The 25,758-nt window shown below is 38.7% G+C and overlaps 1 protein-coding gene across 2 annotated transcripts in view; it reads right to left on the bottom strand.

The window, feature by feature from the left end:
- The window catches only part of AGBL1 (AGBL carboxypeptidase 1), a 1,577,225-nt gene that overhangs the window by 714,351 nt on the left and 837,116 nt on the right, over nucleotides 1–25,758 (bottom strand). For both annotated transcript variants that reach the window (XM_073653286.1, XM_073653285.1), the window contains exon 21: nucleotides 19,156–19,332. In XM_073653286.1, the coding sequence (XP_073509387.1) occupies nucleotides 19,156–19,332 (177 nt within the window). The remainder of the gene's footprint in view (nucleotides 1–19,155; nucleotides 19,333–25,758) is intronic.

Here is a 25,758-nt window from a genome sequence, read left to right on the forward strand (position 1 = left end):
GACTTGCCCTCCAATAGATCCTTGTAGAAGGATTTAAAGTGTATTCATTCAAATTAGAGAGACAATTTAAATTAAAAAGCTTAGACCTGCCTCCACCACAGGGGGCTCGCTCGACCCACCAGCGGACAGGCACCAGTATTGGGAGAGGGGGGCTGGCCGTCAGGGTCCATCGCGGCTCTGGCACAAACCCGGTGACACGGAGGTGGCACGGGCAGGAACGGACTGGCCGTGTCGGCTTCTCACTTTTTGGATTTTAGAAGGGCATGACATGCCTATATCTGTGTCTCCCCCTCCTTTTACTCCTCCACCTCTTTTCTTTTCGCATGACTATATGTACTTGTCACTTTTCCATGTGTTAGTTATGTCTTCTGAGCAGTTTGTCAGCTTTTGGACACCTTTGAAGGTGTTTTCTATGTGTTTCTATGTGTTTTTGTTTGCCTGCCATTGGTTTTAACGTTGTTCGACGAACAGTTCGACGAACAGTTCGGCGAACACACGGGTGTTCGACGAACCGAACCGAACTCGAACACTACGGGGGTGGCTCAACACTAGTCTGGACGTGATATCTAGCCAGGGAGCAGGCTATTAAAGAGTAGCCAAGAAGATGAGTCAAACTAGGATGTCTAAGAACAGTAGCAAAATCTATAAGCATAAAATAGGCTTACACTAAATCGTGGATTTCATATCTAAAGCCAATTGTTCTACAGAGGAAACCTGATTTTGTGAGCACTAATTTCTGTGATGGAACAGAATGGAATTCTAGCTTTAAGCTGTCATTTAGTATTGAGGATCCCGTTATTTGAAGAAATTTTTGTCCAGACATGGAGAGAAAATATTTAATCTTCCTTCTATCTAGAAAGTGGCGTCAATATTTGTTACATTTTTTGTTTTCTGAAGAGGGACCGTCAAACATAAAGCCTCTACTTTTCCCTCTGGATCTCTTCCATTTGCTTTGTCTTTTGTGATTTTCCCTGATTAAATTGACTCCTGAAATTAAATTATTTTTAAACCTTGGTACAAACAGGCAAAAAAAAACCTTCTCTCTGTCTCCTACTTTTTCTAACATATAATCTAAGATAGCACCAAAGAGAGATTCTCCATGACAAAGTATAGAACATAGTCTTGGGATATTCAATTTAAATTGAAACTAACATTTTAACCCAAAGGCTCGTTGGATCCAGGCTGAAGAACTGGCTGCTAATCTCACATAGTTTTTAATTTAATTGGGGATTCAAGTTGTTCAAGCAACACTATTAAGGATCTGGCTGTACAGGTAGCTCATTTAAAAGTTCCCGCTGAACCCTCCACATTTTTTTTCTTCTTTTCAAAAACCCATCTGTTTTTCTGGGGATCTTTTAGCAAACCCATTTCATCAAATGGAAGAAATAACTTTCTAGAAACTGGAGCGAATACCACATCAATTTTAGAAAGTTTATCCCCGATTTGGCGAAGTTTCCTATTTAAAAATATATTTTCACCTTTGTATGTGATTTTCTTCCATTCCTATTTAATAAGAGAAAAAAAATATTTTTATGAACTGAAAATGTTCTGCACTTGCAATGCTCCAAATAACTAAACATAATATTCTGAATGGATAAAGAATCTTTTTGCTCTTCAATATTCATCATTGTCCTAGCGGATTTAATTTATTCATCTGTTTACTCCATTCCTGTTTAATAGTTGAAAATTAAAATGTATGAATTGAAAATGTACGACGCTCAAAACCACTAAACATAATATCCTGAATGGAAATAAGACATTTTGCTCTTCAACATATTTGGTTGCCCTAACGGCTTTAATTAATTTATCTGTATTTTCTACAGAAAGGCAAGACTTATCTCCCGCACCATCATCTGAAGATGACGAAGAAAGGTAAATAAATTCGACATCACAAAAATCTACTTTGCCCTCTGAAAGGACAAATGTAGATTGCTTGCTCAAGTGACCAGCAGAGAAATCTTTGAAACAAACTATCTTTTTAAATAGATTTTTTTATGTCCATTTTAATCACAGATCCAATATCTGTTAACAAGGGCTGTTTTTTTTTTTTCAAATATTTTTTTCGGTGTAAGATGAAGAAAATATTTTATCATATGTTCTAGGTAGTTTAAGATCATATAAAAGAATAAAAAAGAAGCAATTAGAAATTATGACGCAAACAATGAGGTCACTTATAACTTTCTAATTGTGGATAACTAGAGCATTAGGAGCCAGGTTCTCATCTTCTGATTGGTCTCTGAAGGCTGCTGCATCATCTAGTTTAGATGCAGATGAGAAAAGGTGAAAGGTTGCAGCCAACTTTGAGTCATTGATCACTGAGTGGAGTAAAACAGCCACAGAATGAAAAATTGGGCATCTTTTTAAGATGTCACAGGGATCACCCTGTATCCAGTATCACCATCAAGTCAAGAGATTGTAGCAATCTTCAACTTCCTAACAAGGTAGTTTAATCAAATGCGCACATACCTCTGAATACCACATGGAGTGATATCATCTATGCATGCATTAACACATATGCGGCTATGCCCACATGTCTCAAGATCCAGACATAGCAAGGCTCAGGTAAGAGGGACTGACTAAACCTACTGCTTAAAAAGAAAATAAAGAAACAAGTCTTCCCCCTTTACAACACCAGGATATAGGGTCTGTCTCGAAGAACAGGAGACCAATGTTGTAAATGGAGATGCTTCATCTTTTTATTACTAGGTTTGCTGTCCTTGGAGGTGGATTCTCTTCTTTTCAGGTGTGTTTATTGGTGAAAGAAAAAAAATATTTTTACATTGTTGTTACTTTTAGTTAAGAAAAGTTGGCTAAATTTCAGTCTAAAATCCTCATTCCTTCATTCATTTTTATACGTCCCAATAAGCAATTAGCAACTTGATCGAAGTTTCATATTTTTCTGTTGTGGGAGTGTTCCTCCCAGCAATACAGGCTGGATATGATTTCCATCTTTATCCAGGGTACAGCTGCCTTCAATAGCTTATAAACCTACAATGTCGATAGCCTATACTTATTTACTCTTCATGTGCTTATCTTCTTATATTATAGCCTGTGTTCTCTGCCCTCTCTTAGATTGAAGATACTTACTTCTCTCTCGACATTATGGAAATCTGAGTACAAGCCTTTCCCCTCCCAGAAAGGGAAAAAAGCATACGGGGGTAGAGAAAAGAGTGTTCAAATTTATTAAATTATTGCAGACCCCTCAGCTAGAATAAGGATTTACACACATTCGACAGCAGCAAAATGGTAGAATATGTTTATTGAATAATATTTAGAAAGTTGCTTAACTTTGTACTTAAGAAGAAAACGATCAATTAAAAAAAAATATCTGTGCAATGTGCTTTATAAATCTAGGGTTAATGGATTGCTACATGTTGATATACAGTGGTGGCCAAAAGTATTGGCACCCCTGCAATTCTGTCAGATAATACTCAGTTTCTTCCTGAAAATGATTGCAATCACAAATTCTTTGGTATTATTATCTTCATTTAATTTGCTTGCAAGGAAAAAACACAAAAGAGAATGAAGCAAAAATCAAATCATTGATCATTTCACACAAAACTCCAAAAATGGGCCAGACAAAAGTATTGCCACCCTCAGCCTAATACTTGGTTGCACAACCTTTAGCCAAAATAACTGCGAACAACCGCTTCCAGTAACCATCAATGAGTATCTTACAATGATCTGAAGGAATTGTAGACCATTCTTCTTCGGCAAACTGCTCCAGGTCCCTGATATTTGAAGGGTACCTTCTCCAAACTGCCATTTTGAGATCTCTCCACAGGTGTTCTATAGGATTCAGGTCTGGACTCATTGCTGGCCACCTTAGAAGTCTCCAGTGCTTTCTCTCAAACCATTTCATAGTGCTTTTGGAAGTGTGTTTTGGGTCATTGTCCTGCTGGAAGACCCATGACCTCTGAGGGAGACCCAGCTTTCTCACACTGGGCCCTACATTATGCTGCAAAATTTGTTGGTAGTCTTCAGACTTCATAATGCCATGCACACAGTCAAGCAGTCCAGTGCCAGAGGTAGCAAAGCAACCCCAAAACTTCAGGGAACCACCGCCATGTTTGACTGTAGGGACCGTGTTCTTTTCTTTGAATGCCTCTTTTTTTTTCCTGTACACTCTATGTTGATGCTTTTTGCCAAAAAGCTCTACTTTTGTCTCATCTGACCAGAGAACATTCTTCCAAAATGTTTTAGGCTTTCTCAGGTAAGTTTTGGCAAACTCCAGCCTGGCTTTTTTATGTCTCGGTGTAAGAAGTGGGGTCTTCCTGGGTATCCTACCATACAGTCCCTTTTCATTCAGACGGCGATGAACAGTATGGGTTGACACTTTTGGACCCTCGGACTGCAAGGCAGCTTGAACTTGTTTGGATGTTAATCAAGGTTCTTTATCCACCATCCGCACAATCTTGCGTTGAAATCTCTCGTCAATTTTTCTTTTCCGTCCACATCTAGGGAGGTTAGCCACAGTGCCATGGGCTTTAAACTTCTTGATGACACTGCGCACGGAAGACACAGGAACATTCAGGTCTTTGGAGATGGACTTGTAGCCTTGAGATTGCTCATGCTTCCTCACAATTTGGTTTCTCAAGTCCTCAGACAGTTCTTTGGTCTTCTTTCTTTTCTCCATGCTCAATGTGGAACACACAAGGACACAGGACAGAGGTTGAGTCAACTTTAATTCATGTTATCTGGCTGCAAGTGTGATTTAGTTATTGCCAACACCTGTTAGGTGCCACAGGTAAATTACAGGTACTGTTAATTACACGAATTAGAGAAGCATCACATGATTTTTCAAACAGTGCCAATACTTTTGTCCACTGCCTTTTTTAGGTTTGGTGTGGAATTATTTCTAATTTGGCTTTAGGACAATTCTTTTTGTGTTTTTTCATTGAAAACAAATTAAATGAAGATAATAATACCAAAGAATTTGTGATAGCAATCATTTTCAGGAAGAAACTGAGTATTATCTGACAGAATTGCAGGGGTGCCAATACGTTTGGCCACCATTGTAGCTAACATTGCTTATACATGTTGTCTGCAATCATATATAGAATTTCACTTAAAACACAGCAAGATTTTAGGTTTGTAGTTGAAGTAATCACACGTAGAGTACCCTGCAAGAAATTAAATAAATGTATCTATTTCAAAGCAGAAGCTTAGATCATTCCAGCTAGGGTAAATCTGCCTCTATCATAATTCTTTAGATTTAGATTTAGATGTTGCACAGGATTTACAAATTCCGACTTCTTAGAGTTCAGAGCAGAATAGAATAAAATACAGACACATCCCAAAATCTCTCTTCAAACAGAAGGATCTCAGAGTCAAGGCCAACAAAGTAAATTTTAGCCCTGATTTGTTTTGACAGCTAGGATTTTCCATTCTGCCTTTCTGCTATTAGGTTTGATCTTTTCAAAATTGACTTCATCTAAGACACAGATAAATCAAGAGACATGAGATGCAAAGTGGCAGCAAAGTCTATTGTTTCAGTCCATTGTAAAAGCATTGGTGTATTATTGACTGTTGTACATCACATAGCTGGAATGATCGGACACTGGAAGTTAGCCTAAAATGCTTACCTGACATAGACATTTCCTCCTTGAACTAGATATTATTTAATATTTCCACAAAACCTTCCACTTGCTATATTCATTTCTTTTACAAACGGCTACTATAAAAGCACAGCTGTTTGCCTTAAATCATACACTAAATCTCATTCTGAGTGGCTATAAAGATAGAAGTATTACAGTATGTCCTCAGTAGACATCAGCCGGGTAACAATTTATCAAATAGTGTGTGTATTCTCTAAATAGACACAAGTGGGTGGAATAATACAAATCCTGTAGAATGTCCAGATCTTGGAGGTTCTAAATACTCTACTAGAAACTCACATAAACTTTTTATTTTTTTTGAACATTATGTATTTATTTTTACTTTTTTAAGATGGAAATATAATTTGGAAATATTAAATGTAATTTGGAAGAATCATACTACACTGTGTGCACAATTATTAGGCAAGTGAGTATTTTGACAATATCATCATTTTTATGCATTTTTTCAACTTTAAGCTGTATAATCTTGAATGCTTGTTGGATGAAGCAGATCAGGTGATGCGTATTTGTGTAATGAGGGAGGGTGCAGTTTAAGGATATCAGCCTTTTTGAAGGTGTGCAGAATTATTAGGCAGCTTGTTTTCCTCGGGCAAAAAGAGCCCAAAAAATACATTTAACTGACTCGGAAAAGTCAAAAGTCTTACAGAAGGATGCAGCACCCTTGACATTGATAAGATATTGGAGAGTGATCACAGAACCATCAAAAGTTTTAATATAAATAGTCAACAGGGTCCCAAAAAATGTGCTGAGAAAAAGGCACATATCAACTGCAAAAGATTTGAAAAGAATCAAACATGAAGCGACCAGGAAGCCATTATCTCCAAGTGCGTCATATTCCAGAACTGAAACCTCCTTGGAATGCTCAGAAGTATGAGGTATTCAGTGTCAAAACACAGCCAAGGTAATGAAGGCGGAAACCCAACCACCGTTGAATACGACATAAGTTGAAACATCAAGACTGGGTGAAGATATATCTGAAGACAGATTTTTCAAAGATTTTTTAGACTGAAGAGAAGAAAGTGACTCTTGACGGATCAGATGGAATTGCTTGCAGGTGGTTTGGTAAATGGGCATAGACCTCAGTTTCGACTCAGATGTCAGCAAAATGGAAGTGGGTACTGCTATAGTCTGGTATTATTCAAAAATAAGTTAGTTGGACCTTTTCAGGTTAAAGGTGGATTTAAAATCAACTCCCAAACCTACTGCCACTGCCACTTTCTTCAAGTAGTGGCACAGTAAAATGTCTGCACTTGTCAAGAAAACCATGATCTTTTTATGCAGAATTCATGCATTCAAGTCATTAACTGCTTGGCTAGTAAGTTAAAGCCTTAAAGATGACAGAATAATAACACAGCCCCTTCCTCATCTGACCTAAACCTATTAAGAATTTGTTATTATGCATAATTATATATTTTTTATGGTTAATTATATACCGCCATCATATTCCGCAGTTCTTTACAGACTATGTCATCGCTATTCCAACTGGGGCTCACAATCTAGATTCCCTATCAGTATGTCTTTGGAGTGTTAGAGGAAACTGGAGAACCCGGAGGAAACCCACGCAAACACAGGGAGAACATACAAACTCCTTGCAGATGTTGTCCTTGGTGGGATTTGAACCAAAGATCCCAGCGCTGCAAAGAAAAATTGGTAACCAATGAGCCACCATGCTTCCCACTTGTGATCCCTTCTTAAAGGGAATCTATCAGTAGGTTTTTGCCATGTAATCTGACAGAAGCATGAGGTAGAGACAGAGATCCTGATTCCAGCGATGTATCACTTAGTTTACTGGGTACAGCAGATCACATACCAAAAAACTGTTGACTGATTCCCTTTAAAAGAGAGATTTATGGTGAAAGAAAACAATGCACCTCTCTGAACATTATCTTGGTGGTTGGTGCTCTCAGACCCATGGAAGGAATACGTATGACAGACTGACAGACCCATGAAAGGAATACGTATGACTGTTATTGAAAAGCGCGGCTATATTGGTCAGTGATACATTTTTTTTAAATGTCAGTAATGCATTTTGTACATTTTGAGTTGTGTATTTATTTTTCTCTCTTTACAGGTGAAAATAAACAACTGAGATGTGAAACTTTAGATTGTTCATTTACTTGCATAATTCTGCACACAGATATTTTCTTAAGAAAGACAAAACCTCACTTTTACTTTCTTAAATATTCAGGATTCAGATTTATTAATCTTTTGGATTGACAAACAGCTCTGTAATCATTCAATAAGAAAATTAATCATCAAAAATACAAATTGCTTTATAATTGTCACACAGTGAATATGCATACTGCCTATCATATTTGAGGGGGTATATCCCTTACGAGACCATTTTGCAATAAAATTTTGAGTGTCCTCTCTATAATCTGTTTTGTTTGGCCTTTATAGCTCTTTATACATATAGTGACTGTCAGATTACAGCAATATAGACAACTCTGTGGTGGGTTTGAGTAAATTGAGGACCTTACACAAATTTGAGGATGTTAATCTGGCCATATTATGGAATATTGTCGGCAGAGCTGAATATAATGTAGCTCTTATTTTTTACATTTTTCATCTCAGTTGTTAATATATTCGCTTGTAAAATTGGGACTGAGTGGTTCTAGACCACTTCCAGTGTAATTATATCAAATGTGGAGGCCTCTGTGACTTTCCCCCACCAACAAGTGTAACAATTCTGACCTGAGCTTGCAGTGTGTCTAGCATTTTCCAGCTAAATTCATGTAAGTTGAATGTAACCCCTAAGCCTCTGGGCCAATGACATGCAACTGCCAAGCATCTGTGCCACAAGGCTAAACACGAAGCCTCTGTGCCGCTTATGTAGCTATCAAATTATTTGTACTTGTAACCATTAAGTTTTTTACATTATGTGGTAAAAGAAAAACGTAGCCCCAAGGGAGCCATGGGCACACAGTGACCCATGATTCAGCTTTGGAGGGCTAGTCAGGGGTTAAAAAGAGTTTAAGAGAGGTAGGAGTTAATTAAGCTTAAAAGTTTAAAGGGAGGAATAAGGGGGGTGGTTGGTGGCCTGCTATTTGGCACATAGGTTCCACATTGAAAGGTCCCATCTACGTGCCCTGCTAATTCAGATAGATGGGTAAGTTAACTTTCCTAAGAAAAGTATGGTGTGTTTGTGTGTCATGTCGGCAGATGGTGGGAATGGGGTTTCTTGGAATTGGTGGAAAAAATTGGGGTGGAAGTTGTACATCGAGTAGATGGTAACCTCCTATTAGTTTTGAAGTTTGGTCATTGTTTGGTGGATTTTGGGGCTCTCCCTGGTGTAGTCTTTGGGAGTTAGTGGTGAGGAAATGGTTTTCAAACAATAAAGGTGCCCCCAAGCCTGTGGTCGCAGCTGGGGTTAATGCTGAATGGTTATTTTTGTTTCTACCTGGTTTTGGAGCTCCAAGAACCTCCTTACTTCAAGCTATTTATATCTGTTATGTTTGTTAAAAAAAAGTCTGATTTGGCCAATGCAATCCAAAATGGTAGTTCATCTATTTATTTGGAGAAAACTGGGAAAAAGGTGTTTGTGGAGGTGGAATTGGAAGCTGGTAGTAAAAGGGGGCAGCCTCTACAATACTACAGCAAAGTTGTTTGCTATTTCAGTAATGTTGTTGTGCACCAAAACTGAATGTGTGTGTGTTATTGCACTATCCTAATGCATAGTACAGTGACTGGGTCCAGATGTCCGTAATTCAACTCTCATCTATCCCCTTTTGTTTATTATTGTGTAAAAATGTACTGGAATTGATCTTTAAAGCTAATAGATTATATGGCCCTGCCAACAGATTCTTCTTGTTATATGGGTGTTTCCATAAAGAAGAAAAAAGTCAAATAGTTATTATTTTTTATAATGAATCATATTTTATATCTTTTGAGTTCTTATTTCCGCGTTATCAGAAAATAATTACCAAAGAAGACAAACAAATAACACTCTCAAGTCATAGTACAAAGTTGGTTATTGACTCGCTGTTCTGTTAATGGTTTGTGCTCCAAAGGGAAAAGTATACTTTGTTTTATTGCTCTAGTGCCCTTCATGAGATTGCAGGCATTGAATAAATCCAGTCAGGAGAAACCACAAATGTCACATTACGCCATGTGTTTCAATCTGCAAATGTGTAGTTATTTCATTTAATAAATAATACATTTAATGCATTACCTTGTAAAATGTTATTAAGCATTTTTCGATGGTCACAACTTGCAAATGTGCCCTGTATTGTAAAATGATCTGGAGAATATTATCGATATGCAGGGTTCAGTGATTTAGAAGTTATTGATTGAGGCATAATACATTTTTTCTTCCTACGTACCCTGTAATTTTGAGATTAAAGAAATGTAGTTATTGCAGTAAGTGTCTTTCATGATCGAGTGTAAATGATAAAGATCCTTGTTGTCCACCCTGAACAATGTCTTCAAAATCCTTCCAGATAATTTTCAGTCATCATATTCAATTTATATTTCTAAAACTGAACATTAACCTACAAGCACATTATTGAATACATTCATCACATTTAAGATATTGTTTGGCGAGAAATTTCATCATAACATGACAGTGTTTTGGGCTCCCTAATTTTGTTTTATCTTTTAGGCTGTTTGATGTGACATTATTAAATCCCTAAATGTGTAAACCAGGAGCAGACATATTATTGGTGCAACCTGTGCAGGGGCCCAAAAGGTCAGGGCCATTTCCAACACCAAAGCAGGTGCAATTGTGCATTATGATGAGCTATTAGACTGCAAGGGCCCATATATTGTTCTTGCATAAGGGCTAGTGTTGAGCGAGTATGTTCTATTAACCCTTTCGGCGAGTATGCTCGGGCCGAGCTCCAAGTATTTACAGCTGCTCGGTGATATGGTTGAATCGCTCCCGTGTGCATGATTTGCAACTGTTTGACAGTTTTATTACATGGGAGGATTGTCTATTTCTTGCACATTCCTCACATGTAATAAAGCTGTCAAACAGTTGCAAATCATGCACACGGGAGCAATTTAACCTCATCACCGAGCAGCTGTAAATACTCGGAGCTCGGCCCGAGCATACTCGGACAGAACATACTCTCTCAACCCTAATAAGGGCCCTTTTCTGTCTCTGTCTGCCAGTGGTATAAACCTTGTTTATGATCTAAAATACTTACTACAACAATGCATCTACATTCTGTGCCATTCATTTTTTTGCCTATGAAAATACACATTGCTGCACTGAGGAAAGACAGCAAAATAGATAGAAATACATACTAACTTCTTATGCAATATAAAAATATATTCGCATGTGTGGAAAAATGGCTGTAGTATAGTGCAGAAAATAACAACTTCATACAAAAATCACTTGTTCAAGAAAAACCCAACATTAGAAAATTGAAAAAGTAACATTCATAGCAGAATAGTTAACAAGGCCACACGCAAACCCTTGCCATGTTTCAGGGGACCAGCCACTTTCTGACTTTATACAGAAAATTTTCCCCATGTCACAGATAACAACAGTAGAAGTTCTAATTTAGCTAGAATGTATACTAAAGATGGGTATACTTAAAGTTTCCCACAACCAATTGAAAGTGAAACTGATCACAGATATCTGTTAACACACTCAGAGGTAATCTATTAAAGGGGTATTAGAAGTAATTCAATTGTTATAATTAGACAGCATGAACATAAGCAAATTTGACTTGCTTCTTCTATCTGCTGTCATTCTTCTCCATTCTAGTATACAGCTTGCTTCTATGGAGCTTGGACACTAGTAACTGCCCAGACCCTGACAAAGTGTGCACAGTAGCTACTTTCAAAGAGAGTGGGTAATTCATAACATCCTATTCCTCTCTATCCAGCCAATTGATTTCTATACAGCATTTAGCTGCTCATCTCTCTCCCCCTCAGCTTCTGACAAACTGCTGATAGGAATCTTGCAAAATCAAAGCGGGTGTTCTAATCACAGCTCTCACTGTCCTGAGCTGTGTGTTTGCTCAAATGCCCTGCTATTTCTATATGAAATTACAGTGGTAACAGTAGTTTCAGAAAGCTAAATGGTTTAAAGCAGGACTTGTGCTGAGTTTTATAGTTCAACTGATACTTAAGCTCTGCAACTCACAAGAAGGGTCACTCAAGAAGAAATACCCTCCCCTACCTGGAACCAGGAAGTAAAAGAGACTGTAAAGCTGTGTGCTGCTCAAGAGACAACTTGAGAATAACCCTTTAAGAGAGTGTGTATCTTATGTTTTGTTTAATAGACCTCATATATATTCTTTAACATAATACCATCATGGCAATTGGCAGACAAATGCATGGCTGACTAATTCACTGTGGGGAAAAGAAATGGATAATCCAGCTGAAAGATCATTATACATAACAGAAGATAAACAATAACCAACAGGAAAGAAGCTGAACAAATGATTATATTACTACAGTACCCTTAGTATATTCCTTACGCTGGACTTAACAGATGGAGAGCATCCAGGTATGCAAACATTTTTAAGATCATAACAAAAGGGTACCATAACTCTGTATGCCTAAAAAAGCACCTCATGGATTTGTTATGTTTCTGTGTAACAATCAGTACAATCTTACCTCCAAAAAGACATTTATTTTTCTTTCATGAAAAATGACTGCCAGGAAAACGCTTTAATCCATCCAATCACTCCTCTAGTCAACAGAATAAGAGAGGACTTGCCATTCTCTAGCACAATATCTGGAGAGACCAGCTAAGACCCATTTTATGCTCTTAGTTTGGAGTCAGATTGTTCATCTAAATGTCATTGACTGGGCTTTGACAACTTCAGCGCATTCTTCTTTTCCCTTTCAAAGCCAAATATTTCATGGACAGGTTTAGAGGAAATAATTTAACTCATATCAGAAGGTAAAGACTGTGTTCCTCCTGATTGTCTACTTGCTCACCATCAAATTCAGTTACCCTTCAAAATCCAAGGACAAAAACTATTGTCACGAGCTGAGGCAAGACACATTGGACTCAGTGGTTTTAGGTCAGAGGCCAAGTCAAGAGGAATGGGCGGCAGGCCAAGTCAAAATGTATGATGCTGTAGGCCAAGTCAAGTTGAGCAGCGTCAAGCAGCAGACCAGGCAAGACATTGAGCTTAAGGTGATAGGAAGAATACCCAGACTGATGTACTTGTACTAATGGAAATTTACATCCCAAAGGCAAAACAGATTGACATATTCACTGCAGTTCCTACTGCAGGCCGCTCACTCTAACAAGATGTTCCATCAAAATGGCTCCCAATTTGCATGCCCAATGCTCCTCTGTCCAATGAACAGGAAACCCCTTAAGGAGTAATGTACATGTAAATTTTGATCAATAAGTTGTTATTTTTATGGATTTTTTGTAACAAAAACATTCAAATATGTATATTTTTATTCAAAATAGGTACAGTGGTACGGAAAGTATTCAGACCCCTTTAAATTTTTCACTCTTTGTTTCATTGCAGCCATTTGGTAAATTCCAAAAGTTCATTTTTTTTCTCATTAATGTACACTCTGCACCCCATATTGACTGAAAAAAAACAGAAATGTAGAAATTTTTGCAAATTTATTAAAAAAGAAAACCTGAAATATCACATGCTCATAAGTATTCAGACCCTTTGCTCAGACACTCATATTTAAGTCACATGCTGTCCATTTCTTTGTGATCCTCCTTGACATGGTTCTACTCTTTCATTGGAGTCCATCTGTGTTTAATTAAACTGATAAGACTTGATTAGGAAAGGCACACACCTGTCTATATAAGACCTCACAGCTCACAGTGCATGTCAGACCAAATGAGAATCATGAGCTCAAAAGGAACTGTCCAAGCAGCTCAGAGACAGAATTGTGGCAAGGCAAAGATTTGGCCAAGGTTGCAGAAGAATTTCTGCAGTACTCAAGGTTCCTAAGAGCACAGCGGCCTCCATAATACTTAAATGGAAGAAGTTTGAGACCACTAGAAGTCTTTCTAGACCTGGCCATCCAGCCAAACTGAGCAATCGTGGGAGAAGAGCCTTGGTGAGAGAGGTAAAGAAGAACCCCAAGATCACTGTGGCTGAGCTTCAGAGATGCAGTAGGGAGATGGGAGAAAGTTCCACAAAGTCAACTATCACTGCAGCCCTCCACCAGTTGGGCCTTTATGGCAGAGTAGCCAGACGGAAGCCTCTTCTCAGTGCAACATATATGAAAGCCCTTATAGAATTTGCTCAAAAACACATGAAGGACTCCCAGACTATGAGAAATAAGATTCTCTGGTCTGATGAGATGAAGATAGAACTTTTTGGTGATAATTCTAAGCGGTATGTGTGGAGAAAACCAGGCACTGCTCATCACCTGCCCAATTCAATCCCAAAGGTGAAACATGGTGGTGGCAGCATCATGCTATGGGGGTGTTTTTCAGTTGCAGGGACAGGATGACTGGATGCAATTGAAGGAAACATGAATGCGGCCAAGTACAGAGATATCCTGGATGGAAACCTCTTACAGAGTGCTCTGGACCTCAGACCCTAAGCACACAGGAGTGGCTTCTGAACAAATCTGTGACCATTCTTGACTGGCCCAGGCAGAGCCCTGACCTAAACCCAATTGAGTATCTATGGAGAGACCTGAAAATAGCTGTCCACCAACATTCACCATCCAACCTGATGGAACTGGAGAGGATCTGCAAGGAAGAAAGGCAGAGAATCCCCAAATCCAGGTGTGAAAAACTTGTTGCATCTTTGCCAAGAAGACTAATGGCTGTACTAGCTCAAAAAGGTGCTTCTACTCAATACTGAGCAAAGGGTCTGAATATTAATGACCATGTGATATTTCAGGTTTGTTTTTTTAATAAATTTGCAAAAATTTCTACATTTCTGTTTTTTTCAGTCAAGATGGGGTGCAGAGTGTACATTAATGAAAAAAATGAACTTTTTAGAATTTACCAAATGGCTGCAATGAAACAAAGAGTGAAAAATTTAAAGGGGTCTGAATACTTTCCGTACCCATTGTATATTTCAAAATAATATTGTCCAAATAACAAAAGTAAAATTTTGGGGTATTAATTAGAGATGAGCGTATATTTTGAAATTCTAATTTGCTGACTTCGCTGAATTTTCTCCAAAAAAAATTAATTGATGGCAAAATAAATTTGTGGTAATCTTAATACTGGAAAGCTTGTAACTGATCAGAAAATACATATTGGGAGATGGGGAGATGAGAGCGAGAGAACCCTCTGACTATAAGAGCTAACACTCTACATGGTAGAGAGGACCCCGCTGACCATAAGAGCTTACAATCTACAGGAAAGAAAGATTAACACCGTGACACTGGAGATGGAAAATTACTGCCATATAAAATGAGTTCCATTAGGAATCGTTGATCTGTGATGGCCTAGATACTAACCACTACTGTATATGTCATAATCCATAAGATATCATAGCTGCAGGGAATTGTGGGGAGGTTCACGCGGCAATGCAAAATGATATCAGCCCATTTTCCAATGCTTCAGAAGTGCAAACAAAAATTGTTTTATGTGAACCACAAATCAAATCTCAAATATTCGAATTTGCATGAAATCATGATTTTCATTAAATTCGGCTTAAACACAATCATCTGCAGATTGATCCTCTCATCTCTAGTATTAATACCAATTTTCTTTGCCTTTAGGTCATAAGGAAACACCACATACTTTATTAGTCTGCAATAAAGAATCTGTTACCTAAAGTGTATCTATTTCTTAAGACGTTCACATTTCTTAATGAAAGCAGCTCCAAAAGCAATCTGAGGCACCAAAACCCCTCTTTGTTTTCTGACACAATGGGGCAGATTTATTATTGTCACAGTTTGGTGTATATTTACACACTTATGCATCTTATTTTAATCTCTTAGTTATGTGTTTTATACACTGTTTATGCTTTACTCAGAAAAAACATAGTTTTTCAGGCTTCTCTTAACTGAAAATGAGGTGTGGTTTAAAATGTGATATGCGGCTAAAAAATGTTGCAATGTAAACCAAACAACAGATCATGTAAAGTTAGGCAAAACTGCCAAAAGCTGCACTAAACTTATTTTCCAGCATGAGCCACTTTGATAATTGTGATGTATTGTCAGAATACCTAGTCTCTGTTTTCATTGTCTAAATATAATTAGGAAAGGATTAGGAAATGTTCCCCAAAGTCTGTATCTCATCATTTTATATTCCAGCCTTATGCAACTAATATACAAGTATTGTAAAGATTAAATTATTTCCCGATTCCTGCAATCTATTTTGTTTTCAAATATCAGTAACATATTCACAGATACATTTCTTCAAAGTGCAAGTAACCACAATGCGATATAACAATTCCGTAAGTTGAAAGTAGTGTGTTTACTAGAATATGAAGCACATCCACTCTAGGAACACACAGTGGGAAGTGATACTCATCTCATAAGAGATACATATCATGGACAAATACTATATGCCTCCTGCTATCAAGATGGAGATCAGGAACATTTCTAATACAAAAATATAACTTCAAGAAAGCAAAACTCTGCTGTGTAAAAATGAAAGCTTTGCTGGCATATCTAGGATAAAAGGACAACTATGGGCTTTATGTAACAACACATATGTTTGCATGTATGAATAGCTTACATTATTGCAATGAAGAATGAGGCAGCACTCCACCAGATTCCAATTAAGAAAGGTGAATTAATTCATCTGTGCATGGATAAGTAGACTTTTCTTCACTCGAATCTGTTTGAGTGCTGCCACATTCTACATATATTACAATAAGACTTTGAGATATTGCCCTGAAAGTTTATTAAGCATATAATATAGACAGTTCTGCTATCTTCTGTGGATTGGAATACACATGAGAGAATTGATTTGTAGGGTTACGGTCCATCAGCCAGGTCAGTAATCTGTGACCGCTGGTCAGGATGCTGCAAATCTCCTTACTTTCCGGTACTCCCTGCTCTTCTTTTGATTAGCTAGGCTGATCAACCACATACGTAACTGCGCCAGCCCAGCTAATCAAGAGAAGAACCCGGCATTTTAGGAGAAAAGGAGATTTGCAGGCATCTCGCACGACAGTCAGAGACTGCTGACTTGGCCCATAAACTGGGGTCCTCCGAATCATTATCCAATTTCTAGTTTGGATAGCATTTATATGTACATTATATTAAACCTCCTAAATTGACTGCACTGTCTCAGACCAAACATTTAAAAATACCTTGTTTTATATCCATTGTCTTTAATGTACTATAAGAGAAATTACCCAATCCAACTAGTATATCTTCTCGCTTTCAGTTTCGTTCCATTGCTTCTGGTGTTTCCATGTGCCAATAAGAATAAGGATGATCCCTCTACACTGTGACATACCTTCAGATATTTGGACACAGCTATTAAGTCTCTTCTTAGCCTTTTCGCAAGCTAAACATTCCCAGATCCTTTAATCGCTCCTCGTAGGACATAGTGTGATGTCCACTCACCATTCTGGTAACATGATCTCAGACATGTGCTGGGTGTGTTCTCCATAAGGATGGGTATTTGTACTATTTCTTAGAAGGCTGCATTCTGGTGTTTATCATTTAATATGACTTTATTAATAGTATTATGTTTTCATTTTGTTGCTGCAGAGTTATCCATCACTCCACTGGTTATAATTTATTGACTCCTTGCTAATACCTCTATTATTATTACTCCACTACTTTTATGAATTAATATTTATATAATTTTTTTGTCTTTCCTCTGGAGTCCTACTTAACTTGGCATCTTTACACTTTGCACTTTGAATTGAAAACTACTACAGCCATCTTTAATATTTTACATAATCATTCATATTATTTATTCTTGGTATATATATATATATCTTTGTGCACCGTGTCAGTTTGCCTGCTCACCTTTTATCTATGTGCCTTTTTGGCTTTTATTTGGAAAGAAAGTAGTCAGCTCACCTGTTTGGGGTGAGGAGCAATCTGTACCTCACACGGATCCAGCCAGAGCAACCAAGAGAGGATCCAAAAAAATGCAAATGTTCCAGCGAAAAAGTCATACAGAAAAGAATAAAACTTAGCTTTTATTAGCCATATAAAATGTTGCTCCACATGGTGTTACAGGCAAAGTGCAACTGTGCAAAGATAAAGACCTGTGAGTTTCGTCAATGAGTCTTAATCATGGCCTTACTTATATAGTGACAAGGAGGCAAATATATAGTGAACATTTAAAAAAAGGGGCATGGCTAGCCCCATTACTCACATCCTATCAGCAACCTATAGAACTGAAAAAATATATAGATTAAAAAATAGACATTGAAGAACAGATATCAAGATTACAACACACAAACATTGATATAGCATATCTATCTTATCATCTTGATACTTATTGCTCCTACACCATAGAAATTAATTAATTTCTCATTATGGCGGTAGAATTTCTATTAGAACATAATTACTTTAGCTTTGATAAACGATTCTTTTTACAGAAAAGAGGGGTAAGCATGGGCTGAAAATTTTCACCTTCATTAGCGAACATAGTGATGTCCAGATGGGAGAAGCTTTTTATCTATAATGATGATAATGTTTATGTGCAGAGTATTGTATGGTATAGGCGATTTATTGATGACCTCCTCCTGGAGTGTGGGGGACTCGTTGTCGAAACGCGTAGGTCTTTATCTTTGCACAGCTGCACTTTGCCTGTAACACCATGTGGAGCAATATTTTATATAGCTAATAAAAGCTACGTTTTATTCTTTTCTATATGCCTCATTCGCTGGATCATTTGCTTTTTTTTGGGGCTTTAATTAGTACATTTATTAAAGGATATGTTTTTACATTAAATTTGTGTTTAGCATATATCCTCTTTTTCATTTTTCCTTAATTATATTTGCCTTTAGAATTAGCACTTGGCTGTTTTCTTGCCCTTTAGGTTTAATATTCTTTTTGTGTAAAAGTATGTTATACAGAAAAAATGGCTGTCGTGTTATCTTTTGACAGGTGTATGGAATGTGACTCTTATTAATTTTTTAATACTTGTGGGTTGAATGTCACTGCGGCTAATGTAGAGAGTAAATTCTTTTATGTCTAAGAAAATGAAGAGTTCAGTGTCTCTAGGTAGAAAGACAAACAAATATCACCGTTGACTGATGAAGGAGCATTAGTTTAGGTCCCCTCATCACAGTAGTACAAAAAGAAGGTTCATCTGCTGAAACCTCTAATGATCAACTGATATTGATGAAGGAAACTGTTGAATCTTTGAATTTTTGTGGCAACTATGTATTACATTGTCCCTGAGAAATCACTTTTTACATCAATTGTCTGTTCTGGCTGACAAAGATAATCCTAAGCAGATGACCACTCTATGAAATATGCATACGTTATTAGTACGGAATTTGGATATTGGTTATCCTTAGAGGAGTGTAAAGAAAACTAATGCTACATAGTTAGATATGATGTAGTGTTCAACAATACTGCAAAATACGTGACAAAAAGGTAATTTAATAAAGGTTGCAGAAAGAGTCTAACATCCTCATCTGTACATACTGTGTATACAAACTGTGACAGACTGTTGATAAAGATCAATCTAAGGAGTATTGAATACCTTGTATGGTCCTTGATTGAATCCACAATACGTACTCTCCATGGTGTAGCTTCTTAACACACGAATGTCATGCCATACCACAACGCGGGCTGTTGATGCTCTTGCCTTTTCCACTAAAAAGCTGCTGTGTGACATTGAGAATGCAGGAGCGATTTTATCAAGAATTTTGGGTAAAGTCTAAATGAGTAATTGACAAGACAAAAAAAAAAACTTAATTGGAAATTTGAAACTCTTAATCCATTTGTCATATTTGTCACAGCTAAAAATCATATACAAAATATCCTATTGGAGCACTCACACATTACAACTACAGTTGTAGTTTTCATGACCGCCTATTTTAAATCCATATGCATTAATACAGAGCTGAAACAGCTTCTTCCATTCTTCAGGGAAGATTTTTGCCCACGTCTATGGGATTTTTTGCCCATTCACCCATGAGAGCATTTGTGAGATCAAATACTTGTAATATTATTGGATGAGTTGACCCAGCTCACAATGTGCATTCTAGTTCATCAAAAGGTGTTTGATGAGGTTAAGGTCAGGGCTCTGTGTGACCAGTCATATTCTTCCACATCCAACTTAGCTTGCCATTAGTGATGTGCGAACGTGCTCGGATAAGGTGTTATCCAAGCAAGCTCGAGTCCTAATAGAAGAATCTTCGGCGGGCTCATCAAATATGTTTGCGTCACCGCAGCTGCATGTTATTAGACAGCAGCAACACATGCGGGGATTGCATAACAAGCAAGCAATCAGCTCATTTGTTGTGGCTGTCTAACAGCCGCGAGACATGCAGCCTTGGCGACACAAAAACAAATTAGCAGAGCACGCCAAACATACTTGGTTAGGACTCGAGCATGCTCGGATAATAACTTATCCGACCACGTTCGTGCATCACTACTTGCCATGCCTTTATAGGACTTGCTTTATGCCACTGGGGCACAGTCATGTTGGAACAGAAAAACGGCCTTCTTCAAACTGTTCTTACAATGGTGGAAGTATACAGTTGGCCAAAATGTCTTGGTATGCTAAAGCATTAACATTTCCCTTCATTGAAACTAAGGAGCCTCGGCTAATCCCCTGAAACAACAACCATATAGCATTATCCCTTCTCCTCTAAACTTTACAGATGACACAAAGCAGTCAGGTAACTAATGTTCACCTGGCTCTCGCCAAACACTGACTTCACGACCAGATTGTCGGAGCATAATTCGTCACTCACCAGAACACATTTCTAGTGCTCTAGAATCTATGGTGAAATTTGTACCACTCCAGCCAACGCTGGCATTCTGCCTGGTGATGTAAGGCTTGCAAACAGCTAATTGATATTGCATGCTTATGCCATGAAGATCCAGGTGCACAGTTTTTGTGCTCATGTTAATGCCAGGGGAGGCTTTAAACTCTCTGGTTATAGAGTCAGCAGAGCTTTGGGAACTTTTACGCACTACGTGCCTCAGTACTTGGGAATTCCATTCTGAAACTTTACATGGATGCCACTTTATGGCTGTATTGCTGTGGCTCCTAAATGCTTCACTTTTCAGTAATAATCATTTTTCTTCTGGTAGCTGAGTGACAAACCAGACTCAGTGACAAATACATGTGCCTCAATACTACATTTAAAAACAAACATATATTGGCTGATCAGGGAACATTTTATGCTATAGAAATACATTTTCTATGTTTGCAATGAGCGAACAAACCACTGGCTGATAACATTTTATGAAGGCGTTTTGTTTGTATGTTTGCTTATTTCTTATTATGAGGTTCTGTAGTGCCACCACAGGATAACTGAAGAATTACATAATTCCCATTTAACTCATTGTCTGTGCAATGAACAGACATGCCCAGTAGTTAACAGAAATTATAGAGAAATGATCTGTGAATTTGCTCATTATTCTGCCTTAGGGCTCATAGAGGCCAGCGTATTATTGGTTCGAATATGATCCGACAAAACATTGGCTCTTACTTAGACCAATATTATGCTATGCGGCCATGTACATGGCCGATTTTTTACTCGGATAAAGCCCTGGAAAGTCTGAATTGGAACCAATTATTGGATGGCACTTGACCATGTAAGTCAATGAGTCTGTGGAAAACATGGGACTGCCCTTAGGTTTCATCCGATTCGATTTCCAGTCACCAGGCTTTTTCTATCCCACCTGAGAGCAGCATGATGTAGGGGCAGGAACCGATACCAGCAATGTATCATTTACTGGGCTGCTTGCTATAGTTTTGATAAAAATTTGTGTTTTTGCTTTTTAAATTCAAATTTGTATTCATTTTTTTAAAAAGAAACATAACACGCATTCAACCAATGCGGTTGATAGGGAAAGAAAAATACACAACCACGTCAATGCATATGAAATTGCAGAAAATAAAATGATGAGTACTATGTAGAGGTTCCTAATTAATATAATCTATAAATAGGCAGATTAATAGGGGAGAAGAAAAGAGTAAGTGGATAAGGAGGAGCCAAGGAGGACCATGAGGAAACTAAGGATATCGATTGGCAGATGGAATATCAACAATACATTGATCTGTTAAGATGCAAAATAGGGACTAGCTAGCGATCATGTCAGAGTATTCTGATAGGCCGATGAGGTGAGGAAAGCTTCCCAATGAAACAATTTGGTTACGGTTGTAGAAATTTCTTCCCATATTGGAGCTATCAGGTTCTCCATACTATGAATCTTTGCAATTTCTGTAAACCATTCTTCTAAGGAAGGCAGATCCACTGATTTCCAGTGGTGGGGCATTATTGTTTTAGCCACTTGGAGGAGATGCCACAGGGATTTTTTGTAAGCCAATTTGGTCATAGAGAACATATACTGTATAACAATGTAGCTTCTGGGGTCCTAAAGATTGTTACCCCAGTCACCCAATGTGTAATCTTGAGAACTTCATCCTAGAAAGCAATCAGAACTGGGCAAGCTCACCATATATACATTGTCCCCTCATGTGTCCCACAATGCCAACTTCAGAAAACCACTTATGCAGCGCAGAGGGCACCCTGTACCATCTTGAGACAATTTTATAACTTGTCTCCTGTGATTTTGTGGCTATTACTGAATAATGAGACAAAAAGAAATATTTATCCCACCAATCTTTTGTAAATGTTTGATGAACTTCAGACTCCCAAGCTCTGCAGAATGGAGGTAGATCGGTCTGGTCTGAATCTATCAACAATCTATAAATACCTGAGATGGCATGTGGGGGTCCAAGAGGGCAACACACCTTTTTTCTAAGGAGGATATAGGATGAGCTGATTCCATACACTTATCTAGCAAAGAGTAAATGTGCTGTAATTGAACATGTTCAAAGTCATATCTTGTCTTACGAGGACAGTCACCCAAGATAGTGGAGAGCGGTAGGAGTGTACCCACTGGGGCCACTTGATAGGTGCGCAGAGGTATTTTTTTTTAACTAATCAGGAAAGGTTTTGTGGAAACGCCCAATGGAAACAACAGGTTATCAGTCATTGGCATTAGCGGTCCATGCTTGTCAATCAGGATGCCTCTTGTACTTGGTATATAAATAATTTTTAGTGTCTGACTGACGCTATTTGAAATCAAAATGTTTTTTCAGGCTATAGAGGGCCAGGCCCATGCTAGAGAGGCTACTGATACAGAGCAAATATCCTGTGCAATACAAACCCAAAGTTTTGACTTGAAGCAGTGTATAAAGTCTAGTATCCTTGCATGTGTGGCCGCTAAATAATATCAGCGTCAGTAAGGTAAGCTGACACCACCAGCGTCTTTAAGGAGAGTTAGAATAGTATTTCATATCCTTGGCTGACTTATTGACCCAAAAAAACGACCAAAAGATATGTTGAATTTTAACCCAGTAAGTGGAAGGAAGATGTATGTATTGGAATGTTTTGCAGTAGATATAATAGCCTAGGTAAGACTATCATTTTTAGGGTATTAACCTTGCCAAACCAGCAGAATTCCTTTTGATTCCAGGAACTGAAATCTTCTTCTAACTTGGACAAAAATGAATGAAATTTGAGAGGAAGCAACTTTGAAAAGTCTGAAGCGATTTTGATGCCCAAGTAGCTACTATTGTTGTGTGGGGGACACTTAAAGGGGGCATTTTTTTAAAGTACTTGTTAATTGTTGTTAATTGTTAAGGGAGGGAGATATTTAGTGCTTCAGATTTGTCCATGTTTATCTTAAAGTTGGAACATTTTCCAAAGGACGCCAATTCAGACATCAAAGAAGGGAGAGCTAAACAAGGGTTTGTAATATGACGTGTGACTTTAGGGCCGTGTATGTCGGGTATGGCACTTATATCCTCCAAAAGATGTTCCATGATTAGTAAATATATATAACAGGGGGGGGAAGAGGGCAGCCGTGCTCGGTGCCATTATTTATGGAAAAACGTTCTGATAGTGTACCATTGATTTTTAATTTCACTGTCGGGGTTTGGTAGAAGGCAAGTATTTTGGATTTGAATATTGGACCCACACAGATATGGTCTAAAGCTTGGGAGAGAGAACATCAGTAAATTCGATCAAAAGCATTTTCAGCATCAAGGGACAGGATCATGAGGAAGGTTTTATGTAATTGTGTGTAGCTAATAATGTCTGGTGTTTTAAGAGTGTTGTCTCAAGCTTCTCTGCTTGGGACAAAACCCACCTGATCCAGATGAATCAAGTACAGGAGGTTAAGGTTTATCCTATTTGCTGATAATTTGAACTATATTTTCAAGTCAACATTTAGAAGGGAAATTGAACGATAACTATTGCAAGAATGAGGGTCTTTCCCTGGTATAGGGATCACTGTAATTATGCAGCTCTGGTGTGATGGGGGAATGTGGTGGAGTCTGAAATGGCATTAAAGTTAATCATCATCAGAGGAGTCAATAGTTCGGAAAAGTATTTATAAAATTTGGATATAAGGCCATCCAGTCCTGGACTTTTGTTTCCCGGTAGGTCACCTATTATTTTAGTAGTTCTTGGGAGGAAAAGGGTTCTTCTAAATCTTTTATTGTTTCGTCTTTCAACTGCTGAGAGGAAAATTTTATTGTGGCATAGGATTCTGTACCCTGGCTTGTAATTTTTAAGTTGTATAATTTGGAAAAGTAAGAGTGAAAAGAGCTGGCAATATCAGGGGTGGTGTTTATGACGCGCCCCTTGGGCCGTGTGTGCACGCGTGTGGGTTACCCGGAGCCGGGTCTCTGGGGGTTGTAGTCTCCGTGGCGGCGACCCGGTCCCGTGGCTCAGGGTGGTCAAACCAGTGGCAGTCTTTTATATGTTTTAGGTTAATGTCCGACTACGCCACCCGTGGATTGCGGTCAGGGCGTACCGCCGCTGCGAGGCAGACCGCTGAGGCTGGTGTTGTGTGCGCAGAAGAGGATGGGACAACTCCCCACGGGAGAAGTATAGCCTCAGGGCAGTGAGTGTGGATGATGGGAGTGATGGTGCACAGGTGAAGCAGGAACGACTCAGAGTCTTTGCAGTGCAGTTCAGGGTCTTTACTGATGATGGGAGTACTGGCTAGCATAAGAGGCCTGGTCAGTCTGTGAACAAACAGGAGTTCCCCTGGCCAGGTGGAGTTGTAGGCCTCCCCGTCTATCTGCACTCTTCCTGGCTACCTTGCTGTAAGCGAGTGGAAGTAGCCCACGTCCCTGAGTATACCGTGTGGTGCTCACCCGTATGGCTGATGACTTGGGGCCTTCTGATAGCCTCCGCTCCTCGATGGCGGTGCTGGTCCCTTGCTCGTGACTGAGCCTCAGGGCTTCTATGGCCAGAGGACCTGAAATCCCCTGCCGGCTGGTTTCTGCTGCTGGATATATAAGTCCTCACAGCCTCACAGCCTCAGACTCCTGTGTCCGGTTCTTAGCGTCTTCTGCCAGGACGAACTCTGCTTAGCTCAAGTCCCTGGTCTTCAGCTCCTGGCTCCTACAAAGCTCCTAGCTGTTGCTTTCCCTGTGTCTGGAACTTCACTCAGAACTAGACTCAGTCTCTAGTCTCACTAACCCCGCCCCAGACCCAGTTTATATAGGGCAGGTTCCTCCCCTATCTGGTCTGGGACAGGAGGTGTTGCATGTTCAAGGGCTCCTGACCAGGGAACCTCCCACTTGCTCTCAGACGTGATATTTCTTTCACTGTGGCAACCAGACCCCTGGGGTGCCACATTTACCATAGAGTCTTTTGGGTTTTTGATGCCTGGAATATGATTTTGCGTCAGTTTAGATCTCAAAGCATTAGCCAGCAATCTCCATGGTTTATTTCCAAATTAATAGAATTTGTTTTAAACAAGTTGAAGGAGACACCTGTGGTAAGTGTCTAGTAATTGTTTAGCTTCTAGTCAAGCTTTGAGAAGTTTCCTGAGGGTTGTTGTGGAAAGTGACTGTTAGTGAATCTGCTCAAATTTTGTAACTTTTTGGAGGGCTTATTTTAATGCCTGTGCCCTATTCCTTTTTGATCATTGTTCCATGTTTAATGAATATCCCCCTGAGAACACAGTTGCCCTTGCGGGCTTACATTTTACAGGATTGTGGGAGGAGACAGAAGGTTGAGGGGTTGCAGTAGCTCCATTGTTGGGGGTGGCAGAAAGCAAGGTCATGGCAGGCTGTAAGCTTGTTTGAAGAGATGGGTTTTCA

The sequence above is a fragment of the Phyllobates terribilis genome, unplaced genomic scaffold (assembly GCF_046119375.1).
Source record: "Phyllobates terribilis strain yellow unplaced genomic scaffold, ASM4611937v1 Scaffold_11__3_contigs__length_659146591, whole genome shotgun sequence".
Lineage (NCBI taxonomy): Eukaryota > Metazoa > Chordata > Amphibia > Anura > Dendrobatidae > Phyllobates > Phyllobates terribilis.